At 39.9% G+C, this 10,787-nt stretch overlaps 1 protein-coding gene across 4 annotated transcripts in view; it reads right to left on the minus strand.

Annotated features, from left to right (window-relative positions):
- Positions 1–10,787, minus strand: part of gdpd5b (glycerophosphodiester phosphodiesterase domain containing 5b) — a 51,793-nt gene that overhangs the window by 26,169 nt on the left and 14,837 nt on the right. For all 4 annotated transcript variants that reach the window (XM_046074936.1, XM_046074937.1, XM_046074938.1 and 1 more), the window contains exon 2: positions 5,596–5,769. In XM_046074936.1, the coding sequence (XP_045930892.1) occupies positions 5,596–5,712 (117 nt within the window). In that variant the 5' untranslated portion in view covers positions 5,713–5,769. The remainder of the gene's footprint in view (positions 1–5,595; positions 5,770–10,787) is intronic.

The following is a 10,787-nucleotide window of genomic DNA, read 5'->3' on the forward strand; positions in this document are numbered from 1 at the left end:
GTTTGAAATATCCAATAAATTTCGTTCCACTTCATGATTGTGTCCCACTTGTTGTTGGTTCTTCACAAAAAATTACAGTTTTATATCTTTATCTTTGAAGCCTGAAATGTGGCAAAAGGTCGAAAAGTTCAAGGGGGCCGAATACTTTCGCAAGGCACTGTACCATGTATGTGTGTGTACACACACACACACACACACACACACACACACACACACACACACACACACACACACCCCCCCCCACCCCCCCGACAGTATACTATTAAATTAACATAATACTTTTTATTTAGCGTTATAATAATCAACTAATACACACTCATTTATAGTAGTACATCCTCCAGGTTGTCAGAGCCTCAGCAGTGGACAGATGTAGATTTAGCCAGAGCCAGGATGCCATTGAGCCTAAATGTGCTCTTTCTACCCGCCTCCTCCCGAGAGCAACACTCCTTTTTCTGTTTTACATCTTTTTAACTAAAGTTATTATTATTATAAATATTGTTTAGCAATCTTGTTCACGTAAAGTGTGCAGTGGGTTGTGTTGGTGCTGCTGCTGTATTGTGCATCCGTCCCCGATTCAAAAACTACAAGCCCCACATGCCACAAGCCACAATGCACTGGTCACAGTAGAGTTTTTCCTGTGAGGAGGGTTTCAAAAAGCTGCTTACAATGGTGCAAAATGTCAATATGTTTGGACTGATGACAAAAAGAAACTGTACTGTAACAGTGTAAACTGGTCCTGTGATTGTTTAACTGCTGAGAGATACACATTTAAAAGTGTCAGTATTTTGTCATAGCAATATGACTCTCCAAATCGTAGGTCATGCTGGAAATATTTTCTGGGCAGATCATTTCAGTACAGACCTCTGCCACTATACAGACAACACACTTTTAAATGATGCATTCAATTAGTTATGGCAGCTCGACTCAGTATGCTGCCATCTAACATGCCAACACTGCGGAGAGAAAAAATGGTGTGGGACAGAACCAACTTGCAGTCAAACAAATACGGGCAGACAAAAATAAAGAGCTAATATTGGTGTGTGAGTGTGTGTATATAAACTCTTATGTTAATGTAGGAGAGACATTTATTCAGCTCACATAAAAAGACAAAGCTGCTCACACGGTTATTCCTTTTACTGACTGTGCTTCTTTCCCTGAGGCACAGCTTTACATGCCAGTCTCTTTGCCTCCATCTTCACCGGATTTAACACCTCAGTCCCTCGTCACATTCCTGAGCATATCCACATAAGTCCCTGGTATTTCACACCGGGTGTGCACTGCTTTATAATGTGGCTATATCAACAGGAGCGATACACACAGTAAAATTGAATGCCACAGATGGTGATTCTAATACAAAACCTCCACTTTCTATACATGGACATATCACCCACTACGCTAAAAACAAATAAATACAGAAATATCAGTGCAGCCTATTTTTGTTTTTTTTGTTTTTTTTAAAACGTACAAAAAGTTTTATTTTCTAATGTACTAAATGTGTAGGACATTATAGTATTGCTTCTGCCTTTTAAACCCCATTAAATATATTAATTGCTGTGCCGTGAGAGGAACACATTTCTATGAATTAATTTAATCTCTTATCAAAAAGACAATTATTGTTTTGAATTGTAGTAAGTGTGAGGTGTAGGGCGGCAACTACCGGTAATTTTCCATCATGGATTAATCTGCTGATTTTTATCTATTGTCTGAAGATTCTCAGTCATCTAGGTCATAGTTAGAGTTTGTCTGGATTTTTATCTATTCATCTATTAATATTTTGTCAATAAAATGTCTGAATATATAGTAAAAAAAACCTGATCATAATTTCCTAAAGCCCAGCTAAAGCCAACAACGTCTGAATATTTTGGACTCAGACAAAACAATACATTTGAAGATTACTTTCACATACGACACTGGGAAGCTATAAATAGGTCATGTTAAATACCATATCTTGACAGAAAATTGGCTTTTTGACAGAAACAGAACCAGCTTCCCTATGATTAGCAGAAAGAGGATTGTTGAAGCAGTTATATGATCATGTTTGAATTTTGGAGATGTAATTTATTGAAATGCTGCTCCTTCCACAGTTAAACTCTTGGACATGGTCTATAATTCTGTCCTCAGATTTATTACTGGTGATAGCTACAGGACTCACCATTGTATCCTGTATGATAAGGTGGGTTGGTCTTCTCTGGCACAAAAGGTGTAATAAACATTGGTATTTGTTTACACACACATACACACACTTATTGGAAAGCTCTCAGTGATGCTTTGCAGTGGAACTTTGGCCCCTAAGTAGCTTACACTCAAGGTGCCTGGACACGGACTGAATTTGGAAAGTCTGTCTTATTATTTTAGTGCCCCAAATTCCTGGAATGATCTTCAATGCACGCTAAATATAAAGTTTCTACCAACATATTGATAATTCAGAACCATGATGACAAACCTCCCTGCCTCAATGTGTAGTTGCTTAAACTATTTTAACTTATATGTAACTTGACATCTTTGCAAATGACAGCAACTTCAACATTTCGAGTTAAAATAAAAATAGGTTAAGTGAATGAATGATTAACTATTACTTACATTAAAACTTCACCTAACCATCCATCACACCCTCATCAGTGAGTCACCTCACATCTGATTTATTGACGCTTATGACCTTTCAGTCTGACCACTAGAGGGAAAGCCAGTGGACAAGTATGTGATCAGGCATACAAAAGACAGAAAAAAAAATTAGCTGAAAGATGTCCTTAAGAAATGAATTCCAGTCACCGGTCCAAAAACTGAAAAAACAAATAGGGATATCTGGCATTTTGAGATTATTGGCCGATACCTGCACTCAGGAGGCTGATGTATCATCCAAAATGACAGCAGATCTAATCTAAAACCATTACTGTGCAGCGTTAAATATGTATTGCTATATCGTAGAGAATGCTGCAGTTGAATTACGTCACTGCTGAAAAACTGTACCCCACATTCTGACATCTACAGCATAACCCAACATTTTTCTATTTCATTAATTAATCTAAGGCTAAGATAACCATGTATATTAGATTGTACTCTGCATGGAATAAAAGAAAATATGCCACTTTGCGGAGTCACCATCGTTCCTGCAACCAGGTACGTACAATTGCTAGTTCTTGGTAACTGTGTTGTCTTGTTTGTCCAACATTTCACAGGACAGGCCTAATGAAGCCCACAAGACCAATGACAAACGAAGGCAGAGGAGCTTTGCTTCTATTTTTGAAGCCTTTGTGTGGCTGAATGGTAAAGACTGGCTAAATGGAAATTCTTTCAATTATTACTGAGAGGCCAGATCAGTTTGCACTGCATGACGTGGGTCGTCTTCCTATAAAAGCACCTTCAACACAGACAGCGGCTTCCCTAATACAGCCAGTCAACCTGAACGGTTCATTACAGTGAACAAAGGGGGGAGAAATAGCATGATCCACTTGTGGATTATGAATGAGTCTACAGTTGTTTCAACATGAGAGAGTCTCAATTCTTACGCCTCTGTGACTCGCTCAGGTCATGTTACATGTCCTTGATTGGTCACAGTTTGTTCACTGGGATCGTTAATGATTCAGTCTTGTATCTATCACCTTGGCCCACGCTAGGAAGCATTCTCAGTGGGAATGACAGCTTTATCCGTTTTCAAGTTCTCTCCACTTATGTAAATAAATTAAAACAATGTTGAGGGGGGAAAATATCCACTTCCTGATGCAAATGAATGAAAATTGCCTGCAGTGTACATGTGCCCAGCTGTGGGCTTCTTGCACTCTGGGGTCAAGGCAAGTGCGATCCACCGGCAAACGGTCAAAACAAAGTGTGAGCACTGGGAACAAAGAATGCTGACTCTGCACTCTATCAGTTAGCCTGAAAGACAACCACTTGCAACAGGAAACTGACCTACACGGCATCCAGTTTCCTGCAAACAGAAGGGAAGGAAAAAAAAAAAAAAAAAAAAAAAAATTATCTCTGTATTAAGTTCTGTTTTTTTAATATGATCAAAATCTATCAAATATAAGTAATATAAATAAGTTTCTTTTGTGCATATGTGTGTTTGTGTGTGCGCACTGACTGACACGAGTCTATTGTCTGTGTCCTAGGTTTTGGCTTGTCTACAGTATGTTGTGTGGCTATAAATAAATTATTCAACCGAGTGTCTGGGTGCATGTGTACGCACACAAGGGCTTTTGCTGTGTGTTTATTTCAGCAACATAACCTCCATGTCCTTCCTGAATACGGAATAGAAAAGATAAAGGGAAAGGTCAGGACAAATTGCTGATCTCGTGTGTGTGCGCCATATTTTTTGCTTGAGAGTTGAGTGGCTGTTCTGGTTCTACACTGCCTTAAAATGTTATTAAAAAAAGTTTGGCTACAAATGTGGTAAAAAAAAAAAAATGAAAGCCTTCATAAAATAAACTGCATAATTCAGATGGGGTATAGATGAGCACATCCGGATATTTTGGTTTGGTTGAAAGTAGCCCCTCTTATTTGACTAGTGGTAAATGCAAATTTTGAAGTCTTTACCAATGTACAGTAACAGCATACAATAAGAAAACTGTATTGCTTTTTAGCCATTAGGAGCACAAATCTGGTTGTGCTTTCTGTCTGCCTCCATCCACACACACACCCACACACCCACCCCACCCCCACCCACCCTTATTGAATCCGCAGGTAATGTATTTCTGACTTTTGTCGTTAAGGCACTTCATTTTGCTGTGTTGGTAGTCTATCCAATGTTTTCATTATGGCCATCTTGTTATTCGGAGCTGTGAAAAGACTCACAATGTAACAGCTACAACAGTTGTGAAATTCAGCAGCAAAAATCTACAGACACAGGTTTTGTCAAAAATGTAAGGTGTAGGTCATTGGAAGAAGTAGAAAACAGACAATTTCAATTAAAATTCATAGAAATTCACATAAAAAAAAGAATGTTATTAAAAACCTGAAAAATGATAAAGATTCATCGATCTCTCTCAGGACTCTTGCAGAGTTATTACGAAAAAATGACCTTGATGGGATAAATGACAAAATGAGGTGATCAGGTCTCATTCACTGCCAACCTGATGTGTGTGCGAGTGTGCGAGTGAGTGAGTGAGTGAGTGAGTGAGTGAGTGAGTGAGTGAGTGAGTGAGTGAGTGAGTGAGTGAGTGAGTGAGACCGACCGACCGACCTTGTGTGAAAATCAATGACAGCAAGGTCAGTCTGAAGTCTTTTTCCTACTGCTTTGCTAACCTGTGTTGTTTTGACAATTCCATGTACCCTGGGGTCAAACCATTAATGCCCCCCCCCCACCCACTCCCACATGAAAAGGGTTATCTATAGTGTCCCCAATGTGAATCAGTACAAAGATTCAAACAAGGTCGATCAAACATCATTCTGTCATTGACTTGATTGGCTGCTGAAGGTGCTCATGGGCTATGTGTATTATCTGGTTAGCACCATATACACTTGTACTGTATCTTCACTGTATGCAATATGCTACATTGTGCCAGCCTATGTTGTGTTTACACAGACAGCCAGATATGCAGCAATACTAACTGCTGTACTTTACCTACAAAAAGGTGTTTCCAGCAGCCCCCCCCCCCTCACCTTGGTGGTGTCATCATGAGAACGTTGATAGCGTTTCCAGCGGCAACCGTAGATCCCAGTGATACATGACAAACACAGCTGCCGCTCATAGACCTGGAGGGGTTGGTGTTTCACCATGCTCCTTCAGTCAGTCCTGCTTCCAGAGCTCTAACATCCCACTGACTGCGAAGTATCCTGTAAGAAAATAAAAACATAAATGTTGACATTATTGTTGATTCAACAACAAGATTACAAAATGTTGAGGCCAACAAGACCAAAATTGAACAATCCACGGAACAAGTAGTTACATGTCTGGCACTTTGATATAAAAGATGCGCTGGCTGGAAAAGCACCATGCTTTTAATACAAAGCCCAGCCTCAAATTAAGACCATGTTTCCCAGCTCCCGTTTCCAATGACAACTGAGACTAGGAGCTTTCATCAATATAATCAAGGAGACAAAAAGAAAAAAAAGAAAAAATAAGAAAAGAAAATTGAAAAGGGCTTGGTGACTCGACCATCTATTGAATGTCATATTAAATTACAGTGACAATGAATAGATCACACAGTCACTACATATCTGGGCCAAAAGGCAGCATGTAGGCCCCATCTCTCCCTTTTATGTCAGGCCCCAGAACAAAGGCCAGGCAAAGAAATGACAGACAGGTGTAACAAGGATGTAATAACAGTGACATTTTACCAAAACCCTTCAACTTGCGAGCAAAAAAAAAACAATAGTTCTGTGTTTCAGTGAACCCAAACGCGTGCACGTCATCCTGCCTTTTCTAGATCTCTCTAAAAACCACAAGACATTTGCATCATGTAATGCTCTATCAGGAATCTTTAGGCTGGCAAAGGTCAGTCTCAGGGAGGCATCCTACCCTGGTTCCTGTTCCAGCTCCACTACCCCTCTCAACATGGAAGAGCAGCAGAACACCAGGATACTTTAGAAAAAAACCTAGCCCTTTCATGTCCGTCTAATGCTGTGGTACTGGCCATGGTATGAAGTACCAGGCTGTGTTGGCTGTGAATAATTAGAGTTATAACTTAGTCCTCCTATTGAGCTGCAGCTGATTCAGCACTGAGACTCTGCAATCAGCTATAATAATGTTAATGATATTACAGCAATGCTGACTGTTATCGCAAGTTTACCTCACTCTCCAGAGACATGATGGAGTCTGTTGTGCTGCTGCTGCAAAACCCACATCACAGTTCAATTTGGGGTTGAAAGTGCACCTTGTTGTTATAAAAGCATAAACCGTGCATATCTCCGCTAGTGAGTGTCAAACAAACATAATTTTTATTGTGATATTTCTTTCGTTGCCGTTTGTGAAGCACAGCTAGCGCATGGGTAAATCACCTCTGATGTTTCAGAGCACGTCTGCATGTTAACTACATGCTTCCTGCTGTAATCAGGCTCAGGGCAACTGCTAATTAGCATCTTCAGCAGTGGCCATGTTTCCTGTTATTAGTAAAACTCCTCTGAGCCTGGCCTGGCCCACATGGGGTCAATCTGCAATGAGGCTCTACGTCTTCGAATGGAAACAGTCAGGTTTTACACTTAAAACTCAACCACATGCAGCAGCTGTAATTACAAAACAGATTTAGCCAAAGTAACATTGGTACCATGCGTAAAAACTGAAAAACTGCAAGATAAATGAGCCAAGACTACACTCAAGGACACTGTAAAACTCCATCCTAAGATTTGCAAATTAATCAACATTGTCAACCGCCAAACCCCGACAGACCCACTGACTGATACAGGACAGAATGTCAACCAAAACCAGGCATGGGCCAAACGAATGCAGAGAATCACGTTTTCTACTGGCCAAACACACTACAAGTCAGGGTATTATCAATAAATCACCTTCTCTTACTTTTAGTCTGCATTAATGTCCAACATCAAGCTGTCATGCAGCCACTATTACTGAGTAGCTACAGTCAGAGGGATTTATACCTTAATCAGATCAGGAACTGCTTGAATACTGGCATGGCAATTACGCTTGTCTGATATTTCTTCTGAATAAATCATGTCTGTCGGATGGATGGAGATCAGAGCTTTGAAAGCACAGGCTTTTGAGTCTGTTCAAGGGATAAAATTTGTACATGAAACAAAAATTAAAAACCTTCTCATCTGATGCCACAACAGGTAAGTTTCCACTCGTCTGACATGTTTGTTCATGACCATTTTTTTGCCCTTTCAGAGGTTTGTTCCTTTCACCTGACTTAGTGATGTATATGAGCTCAGCAGAGGAAAAACAGTTTAGATTTGCCGTTCCTTCAGCATACAGATGGTAGTAAATATACTTAGGAGAAATCTAAATCCACTGACAAACATGAAATTGAGATTTTTTGTTTAAATTCTGTCCTGTTTCATGCACACACGACATTTTAATCGAATTACATGATTTGTCGAGATTGGCACGCTGAAATGCAATGTTGAGTATGATCAACAACTCCTAACTTTGTCTGGGCATGTCAGCCAAGCCTTTAAGATTGAAAAAATTGTGTAGCTGACACAGTAAAGCCCCATTGGTGGGTTCATCAAGGCAAAGTAACAAAGTAACAACCTCTTTCTACACTGTCATGTTGTCACTTGTTGACAAATTATAAACGTTCAAACCCGTCTCCACAGCAATGTGTCATGTTGTTACAGCAAAAGGGGTTCATATGGTTTTAAGCTTCCATTCATGACTGTCGTAGCCACTTGTATCCTCAAAGTCAGAAACGTCAGAAACGTTGCTTCTTCAACTGAGCTAAACATCAAACTGCCCCTTTTAATTCCAAGTATTTGATGTGAGATATAATGAGGCAGAGCAGCACTGAGGTCACATTTGTCACCTCAGAAATGGGAGGCTCATCCATTTTTTACTTTGTCGTTAATATGAGCCAACCCTCATCCAGGCTGTATAATACAGAAGGAAAAGCTCTGCAATTAATCCCTTTATCAGTATTAGGCCTTTCCAGAAACTCATTAGCTAAGTATGACCCAGTGGAGACATTGGTTAAATCTTGAATAAAGTGCAACAAATTGGCAAAGTTAAATGCACTCGAGACAGAAATTATAATTATCCCAGTCATATTTTGCCAACAGAGATGTGACACCTCAGACCATGGTAGGTGCAAGTGTGACCACCATGTGGGCTGCACTGTCACGATGACTCGCTGTGTCACAAACACAACAGCCAAGCCACAAAAGCTGAAATGATTGAGCACAAAATGAGAAAAGACCTTCCTATTGCTTAGTTTCACATCGAAATCTCTAATGAATATACGTTGCAAAGCTTTTAAAAAACACCGTCTCCGATCATGTCAGATACGAGAGTTTTCAAAAGGTGAAGAAAAAAAAAAAATTCCAATAAATCCATCAACAAGTGATCACAGCTTTCATACCACAGGACAAGCGGCTTTCCCAACATGCATGCGTCTGTCACAGGTTGTCTGAACTAGAAGATGAAGATATGAGGGGATTATGAAAACCGCCGTTGTGATCTCTTTTTCTGCTGCCTCATTTCCTTCAATCAAAAAGTCACAGTGAGGGAAAACAGTGTGCCGGGGAGGAAATGCTTCAGCAGTTTCCCAGCAGAAAACAGTGTCTTCTCCTCACCACAAGGAACAGAGGGAGAGGCCAAGCAGCGGAGAACTATGGGATCGAAGGCCAACCCCCTGACGAGAAAGAAAAGCTCCTTAAATGGAATAGTTCTCAAATAAAAAGGAGACAAATTATCCTTACGTAACCAGTCATTCAAAACACCACTGTAATGTACAGAGAGTCAACAAAATGACAGGAATACCTGTGTGTAATGCAATTCCATACATGAGGCTTGCTTTTATTATGTGAAGCTTGCAATGTTCAGTTACTGACTCAGGAGAGTTATTTAATCAAATTTTACTTACTTTATTTAACTGGTGCCCTTTTACACAGGGGAGGGGCTGTTCATATATATATATATATATATATATATATATATATATATATTCACGTTCACATATCACTGTAGAGTTCAACCAACAACTCCGACTGAACGCAGACTGGACTCAAAAGAGGATGTGACATTTTAAAGCTTCACAAAAGGATCTGTAGATGCTGATAGAATATGTAGATAAGCTTCTGCAGTCTCAATTGAGCCTCCTCCAAAATGACATTTGTGTCCGATTAGTCTCTCTTTGGAGTTTCCCAAATATATTAAAAAAAAAAATAAAAGGGCAAAAGAAATGTACTAATGTGTTCTGGAGCCAAACGATTGCAATGCGGGTCCAAAATACACACATTTAACTCATTATCTTGTCCTGCAGAGAATCTTAGAACGTCCCAACAAAAGGAGGTCAACATACACGACTAAGTAGATTTTTGCATGACACGGTGACAAACTAAAGCTATACAGTGCCTTGCGAAAGTATTCGGCCCCCTTGAACTTTGACCTTTTGCCACATTTCAGGCTTCAAACATAAAGATATAAAACTGTAATTTTTTGTGAAGAATCAACAACAAGTGGGACACAATTATGAAGTGGAACGAAATTTATTGGATATTTCAAACCTTTTTAACAAATAAAAAACTGAAAAATTGGGCGAGCAAAATTATTCAGCCCCTTTACTTTCAGTGCAGCAAACTCTCTCCAGAAGTTCAGTGAGGATCTCTGAATGATCCAATGTTGACCTAAATGACTAATGATAAATAGAATCCACCTGTATGAAATCAAGTCTCCGTATAAATGCACCTGCTCTGTGATAGTCTCAGAGGTCCGTTTAAAGCGCAGAGAGCGTCATGAAGAACAAGGAACACACCAGGCAGGTCCGAGATACTGTTGTGGAGAAGTTTAAAGCCGGATTTGGATACAAAAAGATTTCCCAAGCTTTAAACATCCCAAGGAGCACTGTGCAAGCGATAATATTGAAATGGAAGGAGTATCAGACCACTGCAAATCTACGAAGACCCGGCCGTCCCTCTAAACTTTCAGCTCTTACAAGGAGAAGACTGATCAGAGATGCAGCCAGGAGGCCCATGATCACTCTGGATGAACTGCAGAGATCTACAGCTGAGGTGGGAGACTCTGTCCATAGGACAACAATCAGTCGTATACTGCACAAATCTGGCCTTTATGGAAGAGTGGCAAGAAGAAAGCCATTTCTTAAAGATATCCATAAAAAGTCTCGTTTAAAGTTTGCCACAAGCCACCTGGGAGACACACCAAACATGTGGAAGAAGGTGCT

Source organism: Micropterus dolomieu, linkage group LG17, assembly GCF_021292245.1.
Source record: "Micropterus dolomieu isolate WLL.071019.BEF.003 ecotype Adirondacks linkage group LG17, ASM2129224v1, whole genome shotgun sequence".
Classification (NCBI taxonomy): domain Eukaryota; kingdom Metazoa; phylum Chordata; class Actinopteri; order Centrarchiformes; family Centrarchidae; genus Micropterus; species Micropterus dolomieu.